This window comes from Lissotriton helveticus, chromosome 1_2 (genome assembly GCF_964261635.1).
Source record: "Lissotriton helveticus chromosome 1_2, aLisHel1.1, whole genome shotgun sequence".
Lineage (NCBI taxonomy): Eukaryota > Metazoa > Chordata > Amphibia > Caudata > Salamandridae > Lissotriton > Lissotriton helveticus.
Genome location: NC_136058.1, coordinates 459,281,994 through 459,307,362, shown reverse-complemented (window position 1 = coordinate 459,307,362; position 25,369 = coordinate 459,281,994). Strand labels below are relative to the sequence as shown.

At 42.1% G+C, this 25,369-nt stretch overlaps 1 protein-coding gene across 1 annotated transcript in view; it reads left to right on the top strand.

Annotated features, from left to right (window-relative positions):
- Positions 1-5,824: 5,824 nt before the first annotated feature.
- Positions 5,825-25,369, top strand: part of LOC144807732 (uncharacterized) — a 770,734-nt gene continuing 751,189 nt past the window's right edge. Inside the window, 2 exon segments of the mRNA XM_078673398.1 lie at positions 5,825-7,079; positions 7,143-7,511. Of these exon segments, the coding sequence (XP_078529524.1) occupies positions 6,029-7,079; positions 7,143-7,511 (1,420 nt within the window). The 5' untranslated portion in view covers positions 5,825-6,028.

The following is a 25,369-nucleotide window of genomic DNA, read 5'->3' as shown; positions in this document are numbered from 1 at the left end:
GCTGTACAATGAAAAAGTATACAGTGATTCATATTGATAATACAACTTATAATTCTGATTTCTGTATTGTCCATCAGTTTATAGGAAACAATTTAAATCCATCCTTTCATTTAATCCCTTCGGATGAAGGGTACATAAATGGTTTACCCAAAAGATTTCTCGTCTCAGCAATTGGCTATTGTTGTCTCTTCCTGGAAGTATTGCTACTTTCTCTAAAATACAAAAATTTTGTTGGCTTGCATTATGTTTCGCTTCATTGAAGTGTACTGCCACTGTTGATTTAAGATTATTCAAATGGATGTTGCTTTTATGTTCGATTATTCTAGTTTTAATTTTTCTTTGTGTCTTTCCCACATATGATAAGCCACAAGGGCATCTTAGCATGTAGATGACATTACTTGTGTCACATGTTCCTGATACTTTTAATTTCACTGGAGTTCTTTTTGTCGGGTGGTTAATTACATTGTTCTTGATTATTGAACAGTTTCCACAATTGTGACATGGTAATGTGCCTTTATATTTGCTTTGCTCTGGTTTAAGTGGTTCTTTTAACAATTCCTTTAAATTTTTTGTTCTTTCATATGCAAAAATTGGTTGATTTTCAAATATCCCATTAAAATCTTCCTCTAATGCCAGTAATGGCCAGTGCTTTGTGATTATTTTTTTGATTTTAGTACTTTGTGTTGAAAATTTTGAGCCGAAAACTGATCTTTGTTCTGTGCCTTTCTTTGTGGTTGTCAACAGATGTTTGCGTTGTAATTTATCAGCTCTTTCTGATGCAGATTCCAAGATGGGTTTGGGATATCCTCTTTTTCTGAATTTCTCCAATGTGTCTTCTTTGTGTTTTGTATATAAGTCATTAGTTGATGCAATTCGTTTTATTCTTAGTAGTTGTGAAAAAGGTAGATGCTGTTTAAGTGAATTTTGATGGAAACTTCTATAATGGAGTAAGTTGTTCCTGTCTGTAGTCTTCGCAAATACACTTGTAATGATGGTTCCTTCATTGTTTGTGATTTGTACATCCAAAAATGATATAGATTCTTTTTGTATTGTATATGTGAATTGTATTCTTTCATTCTCCGTGTTTAGATGTTGTATAGCCTGTGTTAGATTTTCTTGGCTACCTTTCCATAATACAAATATATCGTCAATATATCTTTTGTACAGTATTGAATTCCTGGTCCATTCTTCATTATTCAATATATGATCTAATTCGAACCTGTGCATGAATGTATTTGCGTAAGTAGGTGCCGCACAATTGCCCATGGATGTTCCTGACGCCTGCACGTAATATTTGTCCTTCCATTTAAAGTAGCTATGGAATAGCGTGAAATGTAATAATTCCATGAGAAATATCTTTAATCCTTCCGGTTTGTCTTCGTGTATCAAAAAACTTTCTACAGCCGTCATACTTAAATCATGAGGTATGGATGTGTGTAATGATTTTACATCGATACTTGCCATTATCATATTCTTTGTGAACTTCATTTTTTTTTCCTCTAATATATTCAAAAAATGCGTGGTATCCTTGATGTAGGTAGAAGTATTTTGTACGATATTCTGTAAGTGTTTATCAATGTATTTCCCCACTGGTTCATGAATTGATCCTATTGTTGATACAATGGGTCGTAGAGGAGGCAATGTAGCGTATTTATGTATTTTTGGTGTCATATATATATAAGGAATGGTGGGATTATCCTTTATAAGATACTCTTTTTCTTTTTGGCCTATTGTGCCATGGTTCACAGCTTTTTGAACAATGGTGGTTAAGACATTCATGAATTCTTTAGTAGGGTCCGTTGTCATTACAGTGTATGTATTCCTGTCTTGAACGTGTGTTTCTACTTTCTGATCATAGAAGGTTGTATCCATTATCACTAATGCTCCACCCTTGTCAGCTTGTCTTATGGTAATGGATTGATTGTTCGCCAGATTTTGTAAAACTTGTCTTTCTTTGTTGGTCATGTTTGTATGTTTGGGTCTTGGAAGTTTAAATGTCTCTTCAATTTCTGACATAACCACTTTCTCAAATGCGTCAAGAACTTTATGACTTGCCGGTGCTATAAGTTTACTCTTTGTTCTTAATCCCATCAGGGTGTTTTCCTTAATATCTGTACTTGTTGTTGGTTTATCAATTATGTTACTGAAAAAGTGTCGAAGTCTTAATGATCTTAGAAATGTATACATACAGACTTTTGTTTCCAACAGATTTCAGTGGTACACAGGGACATAAGATGATCCTTTTTGTAAAGTCTGAAGTTCCAAATTGCTCAGTTTGTGTTTTGAAATGTTTATTACTGAGTTTTCTGGCTCCGCGTGTGTTGGGAAACTGACTCGGTGTTTTGCTGTGTTTTTGCTCCTCCGGATTCTACTTGCGGTCCTGGACCTGTCAATAAAAAAGTAGGCGGGTCTTTTTGTGATATTGTTGTAGATGTACTTGCTACTTCTGTTTTTTGACTCTGTAGTTCTGTGGATTGGCCTGGTTTCGGTCTTCTATTATTGAATGTCGTTCGTATTTGTTGTGAATCTTCTGAAGAAGATGTCTCATCCGTAGATTTGTCAACATTTGATCTTTGTTGATGCCTTTTGGCATATATCTCTGCCCATGAGTATACTTCCCCTAAACAGTAATCTGTGGTATCCCTTTTAAATTTTCTCAACTTCCTGTTGTTTATTTCCTTAGTGTATTCTTCCAATTTTTTGTTTGTGTCTGCTAGTACTTGTTCCCATTCCTCTTTGGTTACTAGTTTGTTTAGATCATCTTTTAGTTGATTGACTTCTTTCACTAGATCTTCTATTAGTTTGGCCAATTCCTCTATGATAAGCAGTATTAAGTCTAATGAACATTTGTTCAATATAGCATACCAGCGTTCAGTAAATCTTGCGTTATTTTTGCATAAGGTTGATTTTAATGATATCCGTAATCCTCGAGGAATCCTTTGTGCTTTGTGGTATTTTATTAAGGTACTTGCATGAAGTTTTTGGTTTACGATTCGTTTTGATATGTATAGTAGTTGTTTGATGTTAGCTTCTTTTGAACCTGTACCTGGACATATTTCCTCTGTTTCTTCTATTAAAGAATATATACGATTTGTGTCTTCCTCTGTGAATGCTAATATATCGGCTCTTTGTTCTGTAGAGTGTGCTATATCCGCAAATTGCATTTCTGTTGGTGTGAGAACCGTTTAGCTCAGAACTAAGTGACTACAAACCAATCGGAATTTGGTTTCACACTCTGAGTATTTTTTAGGTTTAGTTGAGTCAAGTAATATTCATAAAATTCAGTGGTGCATAGGATGGCAATCCTACTGAGCTCCTGGATTGAAAAAATGTCACATCAAACGTATGAATCCTGTGTCCACAAGGGATTAAATGAAAGGATGGATTTAAATTGTTTCCTATAAACTGATGGACAATACAGAAATCAGAATTATATGTTGTATTATCAATATGAATCACTGTATACTTTTTCATTGTACAGCAATACACAGAATATGTATATAATTTATTTACGTTGGTTTACGTAGTAGTATTGAATTTGTATGGTATACACATGCACATATACGCTACACCATTTTAAATACGGTTCTAAATATGTTCTTGACCCCAGAATATCCTTGATATCATCTTCATGACATATGGTGGTTTTATAACATGAAATACAATAGAGTTGTACATACAACATCACATAAATAGCACAGCCAGGGAGACACCAAGCTATATGTCTAACAGCTAAGCCCGTTCCGGGTGTTAATAAAGTTATTTACACACGTTCTTTTTTTTCCGAAAAGAACAGTACTCGATAACTCCCGTAAAATTTAGGTTAGACGTCCTCTATGTCTATTACACGATTTCCATGTGACTAGAACAGGGAATTAGAGAGCGGATCATAGAGACGTTAGGTAGAGAGCGTCGCACGCCGACGATAATGAGGAGAGGGTGAATCTTCACTAAAACAAGGTGAAAACACGACACGTATGAAAAAAGGTTTTCTAATACAAATAGAGAGCATCGGTAAACAGTTACTTAAATTCATGCAACTTTAACACCGTGATTATTCTCACCACACAGCACTAAAAAGAACCTCGCTAAAAAATATAAGGTCAGTGTAAACATTACGGCGACTATACACTCTAGGGCGTAATAAGGTTTAACATCACAAGGGATATAAGGTAAAACTGGGTATATAAGAAGGTGATTGCGTTAAAAGACCAAATGGATCATATGATGAACATTTAATATGATATGGATATCTATGTGGATGTAATTGAAAACATTTAAAGTACCAGTTTATGTTTATGTGTTTAACAATATAAGACATTTATAATGACATATGACACTGTTTCTAGATATTAAGAAGTCCCCTGATGAAGGGCTATATGCTTGAAATGCATTGGGCAAAGAAAGAATTGTTGAATATGAAATGAAATATTCAAATGAAAATTTGGAAAAAATGTGAAAATCTTTGTTACCAATAAATGTACAATGGAATCATGAAATCATCTGAATATATGGATTAATTCATTGTTGAAATAGAAAGGAGTGCAAGGTTGGAATGTATCTTGTGGACACAGGATTCATGCGTTTGATTTGACATTTTTATGAATGTATGTCATAGCTACAAACCATGCTATTGCAGTATTATCTAATCCTTCTGCTAACGCTGTACGTATTATACTTTGCATTCTGTCTTACGATTGTAGCAGTTCATATCACTTGTACGAGAAATAAGACTGTTCCCCTTTTTATTGAAATGCCTGTCTATCTATTTCTGTGTACCACTCTGTAGAAACGAAGCATGCACGATTGATGAAACTGTTTTCTATTGTTTCCACGATTCTGAGACTGTTCCCATTCTAAAGGGAAACATAGTTGTCATGTTTATGCAGTTTTCAGAAACTAATCCCTTCTTGTAATTTTGAGAAGTTTCTAGTGACCTCTGAGTTAGATGGCACACACAAGTAATTAAGTTTAATGTACTCGATAGGAGCATACTGACCTCAGTCCTATGCTAAAACTATAATGTATATTATTCCAATGCGCAGAGCCTATTAGGGATATAGGAACTACACTGCAAGCGCTCTGGTGCTAAGGTGTGTGCATGGCACAGGGCTGCTGTAATCAGTGCCAGTGCAAGGGAAAGGGAAGGAGAGAGCCATATCTTTGAAAATATGATGCTCTCCTGCTCCCTCCCTGTTGTGCAACGCATCGCAGCCTCGCTCGGGGAGGGTGGGTTGCGCTGTATTGCGTGGAGATTTGGTAAATCTCCCCCAAAATGTCTTTTACAACCAGTTAAACATTGTGAATTCTTATTCCATTCTGTTTCAATTCAGTAATTTTAGATATCTTTACATTCAACAGAAAACAAGCCTTGAATGTGTGAAATGACCATCAATAATGAAGCGAATGCGGTAAATCTTCAATAACAGCAGAAATAATGAGCTTCAGTATTCAGGAAAACATCAGCGCAGTCGGCGACAGAGGAACCTGAACACACACAGACAGATCCCGGATGAAGCATCAAGGGCATTTCAGTGATTGTAAGAGTCTGAGCTGTGCACCTCCACGCCACAAGACGAAGAAATGACCTTAGGAAAATGAAGGCAACAACAATAAGAAACTGCCTCCTGTATAAACAAGTGCCTAACACCAGCTTTGATCATGGGATCGGTATGAGGTGATTACCAGAGTGTTCTGTTTTGTCAAATGATGACAAGCCATCATTCCGTGCTCTAGGTGTATTGTAAACTCTTTCTGGCCAAACCACAGTAACCAGAGAAAAGCACAACAGAGCAGAGCCAGACAACAGAAGGGTAAAGGAAAGAGGAGTTTTTATATCTACAATACAACAGACTGTCCCAATTTGCACCGGCCAGAAGGAAGATACATCTTTACCCGCAAGCGTGCATAGCCATAATCCAATCTAAAGTCACAATCGCCTACAAAGACACCTTCTACGTATTTGGAGTGTGGCAAATATTTGGTGGCTATTGCATTTAAATGTTAAAACTGAAATCAAACATGCAAAATGCAGCACACATATAAAGTGTGCAAGAAAAACACAAGTGCTTTATCAGCCATGTTGGCCCATCAGGAAATGCAGTCATGGGCTGTAGACAAATATATACCCGACCCGCAGACACTACCCAAGAAAGAAGAATCACACACATGCAGCAACAGCTTTAGTTTGTCATCAAAACGCAAGCTTCATCAGCAAACCTACACAGGACAAAAACCATTCAAGTGCAATGAATGTGGGAAGAGCTTTAGTCGATTATCGGACCTACAAAGCCATCAGCGAACACACACAGGGGAAAAGCCATTTAAATGCAGTGAATGCGTGAAGTGCTTTCGTCTGTTATCACACCTACAAAGACATCAGCGAACACACACAGGGGAAAAGCCATTTAAATGCAGTGAATGCGTGAAGTGCTTTAGTAACTTATCAAACCTCCAAACACATCAGCGAACACACACAGGAAAAAAGCCATTCAAGTGCAGTGAATGTTCAAAGTGCTTTAGTCAGTTATCACACCTTCAAAGACATCAGCGAACACACACAGGGGAAAAGCCATTCAAGTGCAGTGAATGTTCAAAGTGCTTTAGTGAGTTATCAAGTCTTCAAACACATCAGCGAACACACACAGGGGAAAAACCCTATAATTGTAGTGAATGTGACCGTAGTTTTCGCTTCTCTTCGGCATTAAGGTATCATCAGCTAACTCACACAGGAGAAAAACCATTCAAGTGCAATGAATGTGGGATGAGATTTAGTCAGTTATCACTTCTACGAAGACATCAGCGAACGCACACAGGGGAAAAACCATTCAAGTGCTGTGAATGTGTGAAGAGCTTTAGTCAGTCATCATACCTTCAAAGACATCAGCGAACACACACAGGAGAAAAACCTTTTAAATGCAGTGAATGTGTGAAGAGCTTCAGTCGATTTTCAGACCTACAAAGTCATCAGAGAACACACACAGGGGAAAAACCCTATCATTGTAGTGAATGTGACAGTAGTTTTTGCTTCTCTTCAGCACTAAGGCATCATCAGAAAACTCACACAGGATTCAAGTGCAGTGAATGTGCAAAGTGCTTTAGTGAGTTATCACACCTTCACAGACATAATCAAACACACACAGGGGAAAAGCCATTCAACTGCAGTGAATGTGGGAAGAGCTTTAGTCGATTATCACACCTTCAAAGTCATCAGCGAACACACACTGGAGAAAAACCATTCAAGTGCAGTGAATGTGTGAAGAGCTTTAGTCAGTTATCAAACCTTAAAAGTCATCAGCGAACACACACAGGGGAAAAACCATTTAAATGCAGTGTATGTGTGAAGAGCTTTAGTGAGTTATCAAACCTTAAAAGTCATCAGCGAATACACACGGGGGAAAAACCATTTAAATGCAGTGTATGTGTGAAGAGCTTTAGTCGATTACCAGACCTACAAAGTCATCAGCGAACACACACAGGGGAAAAACCCTATCATTGTAGTGAATGTGGCAGTAGTTTTCGCTTCTCTTCAGCATTAAGGTATCATCAGCGAACTCACACAGGAGAAAAACCATTCAAGTGTAATGAATGTGGGAAGAGCTTTAGACAATTATCAAACCTACAAACACATCAGCGAACACATAATATTGTTGATTTTTTTTTGGGTTGAGAAGAGATATAAAGAAAAATATTCAATCGCACCTGATCACACTACCAGTAAAAGCAACACTGAACAATACTGGGACTAAAAACGGTACTTTCAACTAACTTGTCGGATTAGTGATAAAACCTATAAACCCAACACACCCAGAGTGGACATGTTGTCAGGGCTCTGGAGATGGAAGCTTCATTGGTAAAATGTATGTATTACTATTAACAAATGTCACTTCAGTATATGTAATGAAATAAAGCAAAGCACAGGTGTTTAAGAAATAGCCAATTGTTAGATATAAAAGAGCATATACCTTATTTTTAAGTATAGTTTGCTGCATCTTTTACAGACTGGTACCGGTTGATGGATCAGCTCGTGCCTCGAGCCTTATAACTAAGTGTGATCTGTGGCTCCTCTCCGACTTGGCTCTCCCTATTCATTTTGTGTCTTGCCAAACTCTACTTTTTACAAGAATTGAGCCACTGTAAGCAGCAGACTCTGTTTGAAGAATGTGGTGAAATAGCGAAATCCCACATCAAAAGCCTATATGTTGTAATGTGCCAATTTAGATGTTTGAGATTCAATAAAACAGAGTTAAACTCCCAGCAACTCGTTTTCCACACTTGATTGTTCCTTGGTCTCAAATGTTCTGAAGGATTTGTCGTATAAATGCCAGAAGTGGCAGTGACATTCATGAAGCTAAAGCTAACAGGAGTGTGTGAGAGATAGAGAGGGGGAGAGATAAAGAGAGCGAGAAAGAGAAAGAAAGGGGGAGAAAAAGAAAGAGAAATTGAAGGAGGGGGAACGGCATGTGATTAGTATTCACCTAAAAATAGAAGAACCAGCCAAATACATGTCAATGTGTGACATCACCAGAGAAACACACTGAACACCTGTGAATTTATATATTTATTTGTTATACTTATAGACCCATGTCATGCCAATAAGCAAAGCACAAGTAAGGAAAATAGTGAAGGAGCCCATTATCATATGCGAATTACAATGATGTCACATGTAATGACGTCACAAAAAGTGATGCCAGGCCCGTATAATAATTTTCACATAAAAGGTCGACGGCCTGTTTTAAAAACAAAAAATAAGAAACGTAAAATAATGTAAAAAGAAGTTTTTGGTTTCAGTATTGTTGTAGAGCAATTTAGGACACTAGTGTAATTTTCCCGATTCATGCCCATATATAGGTATAAATCACCCTATCCTTATATAGGCATAGAAATCATAACCATATTTAGACTTAACCCATGCAGTCCAAATACGGGATGGCTACTTCCACTAGTTCCAAAAATCCACAACGATTTCTTGGAAAAACTGGCCTTCAGCAGTCAGGGACTTTCCCTTGCTTGAATATTGATTTGTCCAAGAACTCATGGAGTTTTCAAGAACTGCAAGTCTTTGATGATGTTATTATATCCAACCTTACGTCAAACTTGGCACCTTCAAGGTATAAATATGCCCACACATGCCCTAGCAGACACACAGTGGTTTGGAGCAGTTCGACTATCTACTTGCCCGACGCATCTCGTTGCAGCAAGTGCCGAAGGAAGCCGACCCTCCATCAGACGCACTGAGAGAGACGCCGTCTTTTCTCTTGCCGAGAAATCCAGCTCCAGTGTTTCCAAGCTCCCCTTGCGGGGTGTTGGGAAATCAAGTCCTGAGACAGAGAGATACCAGACCTCCTTCATTCTAAACCAAGGTACGGAGCTGATTTGTCCCTAAAAGAAATCTTGGATAGATTCTTGACAAAAGAATACTAAAAACCTATGCTACACCATACTTACTTCTTCCCTTGTACTAGACTTAAGTTAGGTACATTGGGGTAGGCGTATTTTAGAAGCACCAGTTGAGTACTTTTAGTCTTTATTTATTTATGTATGTATTTTATGGCTTAGAAACCATACCATGCTTTTACAGTATTGTTTTATAATACTCTTCTTGCTGTACGCATTATACTTTGCAGCAGGTATTACGATTGTAGCAGTTAATTTTTTCTGCATGAGAAAGAAGACTGTTCAATAAATACTTTTTATTGAAAACGCCTGTCTCTCTATTTCTCTGCACCTCTGGTAAAACGAAGCATGCACGATTGACTAAGTGAAATATCTATCTATTGTTTCCATGACTCTAGAGATACGTTTTATCTTGGGGAAACAAAGTTGTCATGTTTATGCGGTTGTCAGAAACTAATCCCTTCTTGTTTATTCGAGAAAGTTTCTAGTGACCTCTGAGCTAGTTGGCACTCACAATTAATATATTCAATAGAGACCTAGTCGACCTCAGTCCTATGTCAATTCTATAGGATATATTATTCCAATGCGCAGAACCTATTGGGAATATAGGAACTACAGTACAGTTTTTATACATCATGTGTTTTCCCACTATCAGTTTGTAACTAAACTCGGAAATGACTGAAAGTGTAAATATTTTTAAACAGATATGTGGAACTTGGAAATTACATTTTAAAACAGTTTTCAGCGAATAAATAAAATGTGCTTTTAATTCGTGTTTGTTTCCCGATGTTGTTCTTTAGCCAGCCCCTAAGTCCCAAAGTGTTTCACATTTATAGTGTATTAAGCAATAGAAGGGCTAATTTTGTCAAGTTCTCTGTTCCGCTCTTGCGCCACTCACACAAATAAACAAGCATTTACAATGCAATCGGTCTAGCAGTGACATGTTCAAAGCTATTAGCATTGTAAATGACATTGTTTTTTATATTGTTTTTATTTTCTAAAAAGTATACAGTATATATTATTAATTATGCGCCATTAGACTGGAGATGAATTAGAGAGTAAAAAAAAGTAAAGCACCAGGAAATCTCATCTATATCCCACTGATAAAACAAACTGGATTACATGCATTTGTGATTGTTTCACTTATTTGAGAGGGGTCAGTGTTTTATTGACAAATTACGTGACACTGCTAAATTATTAGGTGTGTTTGCTTAGAATCTTTTAATTAAAACAGCTGGTGTTTCCTCTGCTGAAATTAGTATAGTCGTAGATTGTGAGAAGAAATATCTGGAAAACAGATATTAACTTTTGTGATTTATGTGGTATTTTATGTGAATTCTATTTTTCTTGCAACCCAAAGAAAGCTTAGTCAAAACATAACATGTTCCTTTAAAGGCAATGGACAGCTTACACATTTGAGAGGTTCATAGTAGGACACAGGTTGTTAATTGTCTATGTATGCGATGCCCACACGTACAGAGGGAATTTGCACATTCAGGACAATTTTGAGTATCAACAATGGTAATGCAAGGGCAAAATGAATACTTTACAGGTGATAGTAGTGTCTTTAGCTCGACCCCCTTGCCCCGCCCTCTAAGTTAATTTGAGTGGCACCTGCACTTATTTTTCTCATTTATACGCTGCACGCAGCGCTTTAAGTGGGACGAGTCTTGCGGTGCTGACTAAAAAGCAGGCGCTGAGACAAGTCGCTATTGGGCTCTCGATTTTTGCCCTCAACGTCAGGATGAAATAAAATACTGTTAACCCTGCAGCACTGCCTGTGATACACCTTCAAAGAGACTCGTTGTAGTTCTGTCACTGTCTCCCCATTTCAGAACTGAAGCATTTTCAATGCGCTATGCTACGAAGTCATGGCTGTTGCTTATTTATGTTATGCAACAAACAACCATTAACAATACCAATAGTACCTGAGTGTTGTAAGTGTAATGTTACTTGCTGTATTATACATATAGATGTAATGACAGAAGTAGCAAAATACCAGTTGGGCGGCACATTATGCTAAGTATAGATTTTCAGTGATTTTAAGCCACGCCCTTAATTACATATCTCATGTCCCTATAAGAGGTCCTACAGTTTTTTCATCCCTCTTAAAGCCCTAACTGCATATAACCTCTAATTGCATCTACATTATTAAAGCTCGACTAATGCTTATTTTTCCAGACGTATTCTGTAGCTTTGTACCGAAAAATACAGTCTGTTTACAAAAGACATTGCCATTGAAGATGTTATTTTACGAGTAAGAATAATATGTTAGAGCTATCAAAGATGTCACGTGACCTCGTGCCATTCGAAAGAAGAATACATAATCCCTTTTGTTATGTTATGTTATGTTAACAAATATTTATTGAGCGCGCGTACACCCTTGGGTTTCATGGCGCTGAGAGAAGAAGGCTGTTATGGCAGGAACGCTTAGCCAGCCGCTTGCACGAATAGCCATGTTTTCAAAGATTTTCTGAAGCTGATAAGGTCTTTGCAGCTTCGGAGTGCCAGAGGCAGAGAATTCCAGAGTTTTGGGGCCAGATGGGAAAAGCTACAGCCGCCCAGACGTTTCCGTCTAAAAGACGAGGCTGTAAGCAGAAGGTGGTGGGCTGAGCGGAGGCAGCTCCTCTGGATGTATTTGGTAAGCCGGCTGCTGATAAATTTGAGGCAGTTGCCGTGCACAGCTTTGAAGGCCAAACAGCCAGTCTTAAAGGACACTCTATGGGCCAACGGGAGCCAATGGAGTTGAGCAAGGCAAGGACTGGCCGAGTGCATTCTGGTACTGGTAGTTTTACTTTTCAGGCTTCATAAAACCATTCCGTACTACTGTTATTTGCATTTCTGTATGTGTACAGCCTTCGAACACGCTTGGCAGGCAACAAAAAAAGAACAGTTTTCAAAATATAACGTAGCGCATTATAAATTAACATAGCGCTATAAAGTTTCCCCCGGGCTGAACATTGGCGCTACGGAAAACTACACTACGATATTGCAGAGCATGGCCTGTCTCATGTCCGAAACGTCTCCAATAATTTAAAACAGAAAAAGTGTCCTGGGGGAGGGGGGGGGGGTTCAGAGAGCGGGGGAATAGTGGGACAGTTACCATATGGAGCACTTTGAACATCGCCTGCACAGTCCGTAGGGAGCCCCGGTCCATGGTACCGGAGTCCTGGGACACCCTCACGGTGCTGGCACTGGTCCGGGCAACGTGCACACTCATGGCTGGTTCTGGGGTGTCCAGTGCTGCAGCAGCCTGCCCTGTCACTACAGCTACCTTCTCTCTCACTACAACTGCTGCTGACCCCTTTCGGCACCTTCCCCCACACCCTCACTTGAGCATTCGCTCAAGCCCTGTGCACCCTCTCTCGACACATAGGCCAGCCCCTTGTGTTCCCGACCCTCTCAACTGGTCCTCTCTTCCTCTGCCACTCTGCTGGTACCCCACAGCCCACTTCTGCTTTTATTGATCTCTGTCTCGGCCCTCCACTTCCTTAGCACTCGGCTGGTAGCATCAACTCCACCCATTTGCCTAAGCCATATATCCCCCTTTTCTCAGTGCCGTGCAGCACCCGTACTCTTTAACGTGCCTCCGGACGGAATGCACGCATCAGGGTACCTGGGACTTAAAGTCCTGCTCATTGGCCGTTCCCCACGGTGGAAGAATTAAGGGCTACACACTTCTTTACCCCCCACAGAGCAGTTGCTCATCAGGCAGTACAACAACCTACCCTGGAGACAAACCTCAATCAGTGCTTATATGATGCAGTTCTTGTGCACTTAAAGTCAGTCCTGGACTCCAGGCCCCAGACCCACGTTACTCTGTTTCCCATAGCACAGATGTTCATTAGGCAGTGCACGGCTGCGGTTGCCCGCGTCTCCCACTACTTATTTACTGTATCTGCATCAGTTCAATGATACTTAACAGGCTGGATCACTGCAGCCCCATGGTGCACAGGACACAGATCAGGACACAGTTGAGTGCATTCATGCAGGGGTGTGACAAATGATGACCCGGTAACCGGGCACAGCTGCGCAACACCGTGGGAATTCTCATGCAGCCACACGTTACCACAAACGGATTAAGATCCCCCGGGCAGCTCAGTTAGTATAGCGGCATCACTCACCATGCGTGTGCCGATGCCTCCGCAGTGCCGCGGCTCAGGCTCCCACCTCCGAGGCGCCTTCACCTTTGCTACGCTTTCCCATTCACTGCGTGGGCACGCTGGTTGTGTGCGCGGCCGGAGGACTCCACACTCAGAAGTACGTCACTGCAGATGGCGGAAGATAAGCGGCACCCTGGCGAGTTGTGAGCAGAGCATTAAGCAAAGCAACATGGGTAAAGTTGGTAGCAGACTTTAAAAGGCTGACGCAGGTGAGAACTAGAAGTGCGTAAACAAAAACTGCAGCCGAAGGAGTATTTGCTGCATTAGAGCTGGACGGAAAACAAAGACACCGTGGAGCAGGGGAAAGTGAAAGTGCACCATGCACAGGCTGTAGCACGCCGTGAGCGCGCACACCGTCGTGGCTTGCGGCTCGTGCCCAGTGGCGGCGCGTACAACTTGGTGAAACAGGTGCAGGCGCTGCTGCAGTTCAGCAGGGGAGAGCAGTTGTTGCGGTCCAACATGACCAGCGGGCCTTTTCAGGAGTACATGCCGGCCCAGCCAAGGGTCCAGAGGAGCCACAGCACTCGCATCTTGGGCATCATTCTACTGGTAACAGCGCTGCAGGGCCGGTAGGAGACAAGCCATAGAGAAGGCGGAGGGAGGGAAAGCACGCTGTGCTTGTTGAGGGAGACGAGTACGCATGTAGGGGTGTGGGGGTGTGGGTGTTTTATTTTTTTGGGGCGCGTGTGTTTTGGTGCAGTTACTGCATGCAGCTGAGAGACATTTGTAATGGTTGGTGAATTTAGAAACGTTACTGTTATGTATGAGGCAATCTTTACACAATACGCAAATAAAGCATACTAGTTGCATGTTAAAAGCTATTATTTTTGCCTTTGATGCTTTGTTTTAGTGCGGCCACAGGAATCAGAAGCAATATTGTGTTGACTGCTAAAAGATGCTGCTAAAGTATTTTAGTTTGCATGTTTAGCTTTAGTGTTCTTGGCACGTGTTCTTTAGTGAAGGCAAGGCGCCACAAATACGCCACTTATTTCCTCTCCTGACAGTCGGTAAAAGAAAACACATTAAAGCCGGATTTGCAGTGCACGTTGTTAAATCACACTTCCATTTCTCATGTGCCTGTTACTAAAGAACACAACTAAAGCCGCATTTCAAACGCACGCTGTTAAAGCACACTTTCATTTCTCATGTGCCTGTATGTTGCAGATAGCAAGCACCAGTTCAACATGATTAAGAATGAAAGCTAAAGTTACAAAGTTAATGAACGTCAGACGGCAACAGCTCACAGTCACAGTGGATGTTAGCGCGTGTTCACGCGCGCGTCCACTTTTCCGATCCGGCCTGCAGCCTGCGCGTGCCCATCTCCTGTCTCCCTTGAGAGCAATTGAAAGTCTAGTCGATGACAATAGGTCTCGCTGGTTACAGCGCTTCGCGCTGCATCGCCAGGTGCGAGACCTAATAAAGGAGACACTGCTGGTGGGACAGATAGTTACAAACACTCTGAGACACCTGTGTCCGCAGATGCAAGAAACAAAGTAACAATTCCCAGTCGCAGGCTAAGGAGCTAGGTGTAACTGAGTCCCTCTTCATGATAATAGTAGGGGGACCCCATCAAACTGTGCCGACCCCTGGCTTGTGCCGTTCTGATAAAGCAGTAGTGAATTTGAGTAATTTACGATGAATTGAATTGGGAGAAAGAGAAGAAGAGAGCGAGGTGCAGAATATATTAAAGAAAATGAAAAAAAGAGACACAAGACTTTACCCTGTTCAGTGTACAACCACCTCAGTTGCTACTTCCCCCTCCCATACCCACCCACCTCCTTGAGCCCATCACACCACATAGCACAAACACCTACACGAGCCCCATATACACTTTGCGACCCACAACGTCTCACCAATTGTGCTGGTCATAACATGGAGCTCACAGGCACGCATACCTACACAATCATTTTCCCCCCCTAACATCTCAAGAAAATCAGCCAAATGATTTTAGCACAATTTTATAATACTTCACCCTGAAACACCCTTTGTAGATCCCTATTTCTCAATACACAACTGACATACAACCACTGATATCATCTTCCACACAAAATGAAGAGCGCATTGGAGGAAAGCATTCCTAGCCTCATTTGTGATCTCCTCCACTAGGAAAACCGCGCATGGTCTAGTTATTTATTTTCCCCCCTCCCAGCACTTCCAAGTGACAGCAACCATCACCAACCAACTACAATAACGGAACCATCCTCATGCAATCCACAGACCGTGGTTTAAATCTCCTGGATAACATCTTCCCCATTATTAAGGAACAAGGGGCATATTATCAACAAATAGCGATAATTATCGCTAAATGCGCTTAGCACATTTTTTTTTATTGCCGCTTATCGCCGGATATTATCGCTGAGATAACGTGCTATTAGCAGAGTTTATCTCTAAAGCGATAAAATATCCGGTGATAACGGCTCAATGCGTGAATATTGCTGGAAATCCAGCGATATTCAGGCATTATCGCAAATGGGGACTTAACCTGAATATCCACCTCCTATTCGATATACAGGTTAAGAAGTGGTCTGAGCAGGCGTTAGGTTTTGGCGATATTCGCGGTTAGCGCACATTTTTTTTATCGCTTCACCTGCCATGCTAATAGGTGATAGCTGTGTTAGCGACTGCTTTCAGTCGCTAACAGGTTGGGTACGTCCACTTTGCATGTCATTAGCGATAAATATTGCTAACATGCGAAGCAGACCCAGACCTGTAGCTATCGCCTATAAGCTGTCGCTAACTGATAATAGCGCAGCTTGCTAATATGGCGATAAAAATATTGCAGGTTTAGCGGGAAAAAGTCTCACTAAAGCGGCGATATCGCCCTTGATAATATGCCCCCATGTGCCTAAACCCCAAACTGCCACCCAGGCTACTCCAGGCCAATCCCTTCTGACAGCCACGCCCCCAATACCACTCCGACCATTGCTTGCATCGGAATCATACGCTACTTCCACCCAGACTACCCCCCACCAACACACAACATATCAACTCACCAAGCCCTCCCTCCAACCACACTCCTCTATTACATCGACCACTGCTCACATTGGAGACACATGCCACTACCACGTCGCCTGACCCACACATAATACTTCCACCCAGCATGACTGAGACAGCATACGCACCCCCAATTGATAGTGAATCCCCTCTGTGTACGATCATAGCTCCCCCCTGTTATCATCTTCACTTCCATAACCAACTCTCCCGCTTCTCCATTCTTGCTGCACACTGATATTCCTAGCACGTCCATCCCCCATCTCAGCCCACCCCCCAGGTCAGTTGCTGGAACACAATAGGACACTCCATTATCACATAGAAAAACGCCGATCACACATTGGACCCAAGTACAATTCCCACACCCACACCCCAGCCAGCCACATCCACAAAGCAGCCATCTACAGCCACAACTCACCCATCCACATCCATAACACAGCCGCCAACTCTACTCATACCTGCACCTGACCACAGACTTGACCAGACCACAACGCAGCCATTCACATCCATAACACAGCCGCCAACCCTACCCATAACCGCTCCAGACTGGATGAGATTATGATCTCATTACATCAAATCAAGAAGAACTCCAAGCATTTAAAGAGTGATATTGAGACAACCTTGCTTCACCAGAGCTACAAGACCGTCTAAATCTAGCGGGCACCCAAACCACCTAACAATCACCTCGAAACTTACTCTACCCAGTTGGAAATCAGTTCCCTCCCCTAATAAATCCACCCGCCCAATTCGAAGCCCCAATTCATTTTCGGAGCGCAATCTACTTTCTCTACTACACTCATATGAACCCTCTCTCACGAACCCCCACACTCCCACTTCTATGACTATCCCAACTATCCCCCCAACCCTCACAGGACCACCAAACACAACACTAGAGGAATCACCGACAACATCCTAAGAAGAGTCCCATTCAGGAACCTACCTCATCCCTCATCACATCCCATCTTAAATGCATACTCCTAAACTGTAGACATGCAGCGGACATCGCTGACCTCATTATCATACAAGAACCAGACCTGATAATGTTAACCGAAACCTGGCTAACGGAATTCTCCACACCAACCATTGACATACTAGTACCCCAAAATTACAACGTCATCAGACTGAACAGAATTGATAAGACAGGGGGAGGTATCGCCTGTATACACCGTAGTAATAGCTCTGTAAACAGATCCATATCCCCCGAATTCCCTTCTTGCGAATACATATGCCTCAACATCACCAGTAATAGCAAACCATTATGCTCTTTACACGCCATCTATAATCCACCAGGTGACAACCTCACCTTCACCGAACACTTCATGGATATGGTCTCAACGAACACTGGACATCAAAATACCCAAATACTCCTTGGCGACGTCAATCTCCATTGGAATGACCATAATAATGCAGTGGTCAATAGTCTCAAAAATGTCCTCGATGATCTAGACCTCACCCACATTTGCAACAGCCCTACACACGACAAAGGCTCAATCCTGGATTTAATAATCTCCAAAAGTGATTCCATTCAGCTTGAGTCGATACAACCCTGCGACTTGTCACACCATCATATTATCACCTTCTTTTTCAAGGAACTAGTGAAACTTAACTCGGTTCAATCCACAAGACCAAAAGTATGGAAAAGAGACCTGAAAAAAATCAACTCTAACATATTACCATCTTTCAGCTTAAACCTACTTCTGCCCCCTGCAGGTTCTTCTGAAGTCCATGGTGTCACCAACCACCACCTCAATTCCATGACCGCGATAATAAATGAGGTAGCCCCCCTTCAACTAAAGAGAGTCTCCATAGAAGATTCTAAGCCCTGGTACAATGGATTACTCAACGAAGATAGGCGGTCTCTTAGAACTTCTGAACTCAATTGGAGATCAGTTCCATCCGCCAATCACCTCACGATACTAAGGAAAAAGAGAAATGCATATTACAGAAAGATCAAGCACACTAAAGCAGACTTCTTAAGCCACCAACTAGACCAAGCAAGAAATTGTCCCCAAAAACTTTTTGAATTAATCAAAATCCAATCTAAAGATGCACCTCAACGTCTACAAGACATTGCTTGCCCGCAACCCAACTGTGAAGAATTTTCTGCCTTCTTTACTCAGAAGACTGACAACATCAAGAAGGATCTCCTCAATGTCCTAATCTTACACTCTGGACCTCATACGAAAACCTCCCCAGCACTTCCAATTGCGCCACACCAAATCCCATCAAAGTTTGACCTAAAAAAGGACACAGCTTGGTCAGACTTTGCTACTTACACTGAAGAAGCTATATGCAAGATTCTTAGTGCCCTGAACCCTGCCAATCACTTCACCGATCCTCACCCCGCAAACGCTGTTAAAGACCTAATGCCACTGCTTCTGCCTCTCTGGACCAAGATCATAAACAGCTCACTTCAACAAGGTTGCATCCCGGACACCCTCAAAGACGGACAGGTATCACCCATTCTAAAGAAACCAACAGCTGACCCTACGGACCTAAACAACTACAGCCCTATTTCCAATATTCCTACCTTGGCCAAACTATTGGAAACATGTGTACACCTCCAGCTGACAAGGCATACTGATCACTTTGGCCTTCTTAACAAACACCAATCAGGCTTCCAAGCAGGTCACAGCACTGAATCAGCCATGACACATACAATTGACGACGTGCTACAAATCCTTGATCAGAATGGAACATGCCTACTCATCCTGTTAGACCTCTCCTCAGACTTTGATACGGTCAAATATGAGAACTGATAGATCTTCTGAAACACAAAATGGGACTATCAAGGTCTGCGCTAAAATGGTTTGCCTCATTTCTCCAAAACCGGACACAAAAATTCAAGTTCAACAACTCCCTGTCCAAACCCGTCCCAGTTACGTTGGGAGTCCCGCAAGGGTCCGCACTATCCCTGAGGTTCCGTGACGATTTTACTCGTGTTTGTAACATTGTCGTAAATACATAATTTTGGTATCAGTGAACCGCAAATGATCCATTTAGTATATCCTGGTGTTTTCGCTATGCTACGAGCAAGAGCACTCCAGTTACAAACACATTTCTGTTCTACCCATGGCATCCATCTTAGAACACGGAAGCCATTTTGTATTCCTTGCCCTCACATAGTCAATGGACGCGCAATGACCTCTTTTCATTTAAGGACACGTAGGCTTTAGCCGGCGGTTCACCTTGCGAGGGACACGTGCACCTTAGGCCAGCACCGCTGTGGCAGCATGACTCGGCAAGAGCTGCCTCCCCAGCCTGAGGCCAGTCCTGCTATACTGGTTCTTGTGTTCGTTGGCCTGATCATGATTAGGCGGCCGAAGCTGGTAACCGTGCCCATTTACGACCCACAAACATCTCTTATCCTGTCTTTCTATCTTCTGCACCTGGCTCTGCTCCTTTCCTTCTGGGCCTTTATTAGGGGGAGGTAACGAAATTTACGATGAGGCGGTCTGGGTCTTGAATGAGAAATTGACATGGGATTATGATGGAATAGTGGGAACCCCTCATTCGTAATTTTTTGATATCAGATACTGTTGACGATTCCTGTGCAACGCCAAATATTTATTGTTCAAGACACGAATGTTTAGAACTGTGGTAACATGTAAAGAATTTGCCCCGAGCAGAATATTTAGTATTTAAGGAGTAACCCTCTTTGTACAAATTGAACAGGCTCCTAGACACTGCCCCTGTGCAGTTTCTGTGACTTCTGTGTCCCTGCAGTAATAAACCTTTGGTCTTTGACGCCACCATCGAGAAGCCCGTGTTTCTGTTTGTTTGTGCACCGAGACAGGTAGAACTCCGGGGTCTTCGGGTGTTATCCCTGACACCTCTGGACAGAACCAAAAAAGTCCAGAACTCCAATTGGCGCCCAACGTGGGGCGACGTCATTCGGTACCGGTCCAAAAGCCTGAAGAGTTTGAGGAGCTTCGTGTGAAGATTTCAGAGGGAGGCGCCCCACTTCATCGATCCCGGCATATCGCAAAAGTGGCCCGACGTTCTCTTCCACGAGGGTTCCCGTTCAGACGGCTGCAGTGGTCCGTTGCCTTGACCGTCGCCCTGTCTTGGACCCGAGGTGCAGTCCTCAGTACGGCGAGACGTGACGGGTTTCTCCTTGGTGACGTCTTCAGTGCCTCAGTTAAGTATTTTGTGAGGGTTGCTCCTGTTTGGATAATCCTTTTAGTTCTCAGTTCAGTTCAGTTCTGTAAGATTATCACTGGTTATTCTGGTTACGATAATCATTCGGTTCAGTTCAGGTATCGATACATTTATCAGTTCTGGTAGGCCTAAGTTCTTGGTTCAAGTGCGCACCCTTTTGTTTGTATTTTGTCTGTTCTGTGTTCCGGATTATAAAATGGTAAGTCGGAAAAATTGTATGTTGTCTTGTTTTAGTTGCAACAGTGATTCCCAGTTAGAGGACTCGTGTTTGGTTCCTCCGATTGGAACTCCTCTTTATGATCTATATTGCAAATTTGGTGTGGGCCCTATCTCTTATAACGAGGTATGGATCCACTATACAGAGAAAGATGGTGTCCTTAGTTGGCCACTACATGGTAGTTTTGAACCTGAAGTTCTCGATAATCTAGAAAGAAGGTTGTTTAAGAAGAAAGCCCGGCCGGCAATGTTTGATTCTTTCCGTTATTGGCGAAAAGAATCTAAACAGAGAGAAATTAAAAAGTTGAAGAAAGAACAGAAAGAGCAAGAGTTGACTTTAGAACAGTCTGCTAAGCAGCTGCAACTCAACGAGTCTGAAAAAGCGATGGAGGTGGCCAATAGAGAGCGTAATTTAGCGATAGACAAGTGCTATCCTGCTTTGCCATCGAGTACAGCTAAGACAGTAGAGGACCCTGAAAAGGATCCCCTGTTGTCTTACTTGTTACGATCACCCCCACCGTATGCACAGGGTGCTACGGCTCCACCTATACCGAATGTTCAATTACCGGTTGCTGGACAACCTGGTGTTCCCGCTCCTCTGAATCAAGTTCCTGTACCTCCTGTGGTCAATATTAATGTTCCTTTGGCACCCCCTCTTTCAGGGTTGCCGACTTCTTTACCTATGCCTGTATCGCTCACACCTGCTAGTTCACAAGCTATTTTGCCTGCTACTCCTACTGTTCCTAATCTATCTGTTCCAACTGCTACTCTATTTACTGCCTCTGCTAATATTATGACTCCACTTTCTGTTCGTCGGAGAATCACTGATTCTGTCTCTAATATTCTATCTCCCTTCTATAAAACTCTGATTAAGACTCCTACCTCTGACTCTGTGCAGAGGCGTAGCCAGCTTCCCAGTACTGAAGAAAGAGGAATATTAGATTCCACTGCTCTTAGATGGGTTTCAAAAGTTGGAAGATATAATGTACAAGATGTATTAGATACATTTATGCAATGGAATGAACCGACACAACGATATGTGTTCGATGAAATGTGTTTCCTTCTACGTGAGGAATTGGAAGAGGATGACCCTGAATCAAATCTAGGAGAATTAATTAATGTTCAGAAAGAGTTTGCTGCAGGTATGATAGTCGGTCAAAATATAAAAGAAGCGATGGAACTGGTTCTAAGTTATAGGACCGACTCATCCCTTCGTTCACCCAGAGAGTTAGGGAAACGTAGTACGAAACAAAATCGTCAATACCCAATGAGAGAGGTTCCACCAATTTGGCGTGAAGCTGTGCAAGCTAATGCACCGCTTGGTATCGCAGCCGCTCCGGCCCAATTCCAGAGAGTATGGATACATATTCCATGGAAGCGAGCTGAAGTATTAGCAGTGAAACAGGCCTTGCCAGATCCGCGTAAAAATCCTGCAGGGTACTACAAAGAGTTGGCTCAAACAGTTGACGCTTGTGTATTGAATCTTGCTGACATAGATCTGCTATTTGGTAATGTAGTACCACAACCAATTTGGGCTAAAATTCGTAAAGAGAATCATCCAGTTGCCCTAGGTGGTGATTGGGCAGCTATAATTGCAGCGGATGGTCAACAAGTCGGTGGTTCTAAACCTGAACCCTTAATTGCTAATTTGCCCGGTAGAATAATCGATTTAATGAAAACCTTGATGCCAGCATTGCGCGTTAACTGGGACAAATTGTCCGCGTGCAAACAGAAGAAAGACGAAAGCGTCTCCGACTTTTTCACAAGATTCGAGGAGACTTTCGTGGATCATAGTGGTCAGGATATGAGCACAGAAGGAGGCCAGAGATTATTTGTTGATAAATTTGTGCACAATCTGTTGCCAGAACTTAGTGGTAAATTAAAGAATTCTGAAAGTGCGTGGGCTGTCTCTACGACTGCGCAAATACTTGCGACTGCCCAGTACTATGAAAATAGGGATAAAGAAGAGAAGGAAAAAACAGATAAAAAGACGAAAGATTTAAAAACTAAAGTACTTTTACAGCAAGCTTATCCGCCTCGCACGAATCAGACTAATATACAGCAAGGGCCATATCAAAGAACGGATTATAATTTTCAAAGGCCACAATACCAATGGAATCAATGTGCTTATTGCAAAATGGAAGGTCATTACAAAAATGAGTGTCCTGGTCGAACGCAAAATAATACTGCGGCTGCTCAGAGAGGTCGTGGTGGTTATATGCAAAATTCTAGAGGTCGAGGAAGAGGTGCTATGCCTCCGCAGACGAGTGATCGCCCTTCTAATTATTTCGACCAGCGAAATGGACAATCTGCCCAACAGAATAGGTCTCCACAGTATCATGTTGAAGACTATTATGAAGCTAGTGAGGAAGGTCAGCAAAGTGAGTACTAGGACAGCCATGGAGAAAGAGAGGGAGTAGTATCAGTTCCAGTAGATCAGAGTGGGCCTTATGTCGCAGTAGCAACATCAGGTATAGTCGAACCGTTTCTGTTGGATACTGGTGCAGCAAAAAGTTCTATCATACATGCGAAACTCCCTGGCGCACCTTTGTCTGGCTCAACAAACGTTTCAGTAGGTTTTTCGGGCGCCCCTGTTCATAACCCTGTTTCTGGTCCTTTGTCTATTTCTGTTGGACCCTGTCAATTGAAAGCACCCCTGATTTTGACGACAGGTTGTAACGAAAATCTGCTTGGTTTAGACTTGTTAAAACGCCTATATGCGACATTATACTGTTCTCCAGAAGGAGTACAGCTTACGTTGGGTAAAAGAATAATCTCTCCGATGTACTTGTCGATGGATGCGCTCCCACCAGAGCTGCGTTCACTCCCTGATACTCTTTGGGCGACTGGTCCTAATGATGTAGGTCTATTGGAAATTCCACCCTATATAGTAACTTTGAAAGCAAATGTCAAACTTCCACGAATTCCACAATACAGAATCTCTAGTGAAGGTGAGCGTGCGCTCCTACTGATAGTGCATGAACTGATTGAGAAAGACGTTATAGAAGAAACTAGAGGTAATGTCTGTAATAGTCCTGTACTGCCTATTTTGAAACGAACTGACCCAACAAAACCTCCAGTATATAGGTTTGTAATTGATCTTAGAGAGGTTAATAAAATTGTGATTCCACAGTTTCCTGTGGTTCCAGACATTACTGCATTGTTAACGTTGATTCCTGCTACAGCAGCATGGTTTTCGGTTGTCGACTTGAAAAATGCCTTTTTCAGCATTCCGATAGCCGAAGAAAGCAGAGATATCTTCGGTTTCTCTCTAGGAGGACGAAGCTTCAGGTTTAAACGCGCTCCACAAGGCTATTGTGAAAGCCCATCCATTTACAGTCAAGCATTAAAAAGCCAGTTAGATTCCTTCGTACTTCCTCCTGGTTCTGCTTTAATACAATATGTTGATGATCTTCTAGTGGCTGCTGATGACAAGGAAACTTGCAAAACAGCTACGATTTCTTTATTGCATCATTTGTCAAATTTGAATCACAAGGTGTCACCTTCAAAAATGCAATACTGCTGCCAAGAAGTGACCTTCCTAGGTCATCTCTTGTCAAAGGAGGGAAGGAAGTTGACCCCAGAGAGAATAAAGGCAATTACACAGATGAATGTTCCTAGCACGCAGAGAGAAGTACGTGCCTTTTTAGGTATTACCTCATATTGTAGGCAATGGATCCCAAATTTTTCTCTTTTGGCAAAACCATTGGTAGCCTTGACTGGGAAAGGTGTTCCGAGTCCGGTACCATGGTCTGCTGAATGTCAGCAGAGTTTTTCTGAGTTACGAAATGCACTGTGTTCAGCTCCTGTATTGGGTACACCCGATTACAGTAAGCCTTTCACGCTCTATGTCCATGAGAGAGAAGGTTGCGCGTTGAGTGTGTTGACACAGAAATTTGGTGATAAACAACGCCCTTGTGCGTATTTTTCATCAACATTAGATCCAGTAGCTAGAGCGTTGCCTAGTTGCTTGAGAGCTACAGCCGCAGCTGCAGTCTCCATTCGACAATCTGCTGGTTTAGTAATGAACAACATGCTAGTAGTTATGGTTCCTCATGCTGTAGATACACTCATGAACCGAACCAAGACGCAGCACCTTACCAGTGCTAGATTATCAGGTTATGAACTGACACTGTTAGCGAGCCATATTCAGATCAAAAGATGCAATGTATTGAATCCAGCAACATTGTTGCCGACTAGCCAAGAGTCGAGTGATTCCGAACCACACGACTGTTGTTTCAAAACTGAGGAAGAAACAAAAGGACGAATTGATCTAAAAGACACTCCGTTATCAGATCCAGATGGAACGTTGTATGTTGATGGGTCTTGCTTCAAATTAGAGAATGGTGATGTGACTGCTGCTTATGCAGTAACGACTTTGAGTACGATTGTGGAGACTGCAAGGGTGAGTCAGAATTCTGCCCAGGCTGCAGAATTGATCG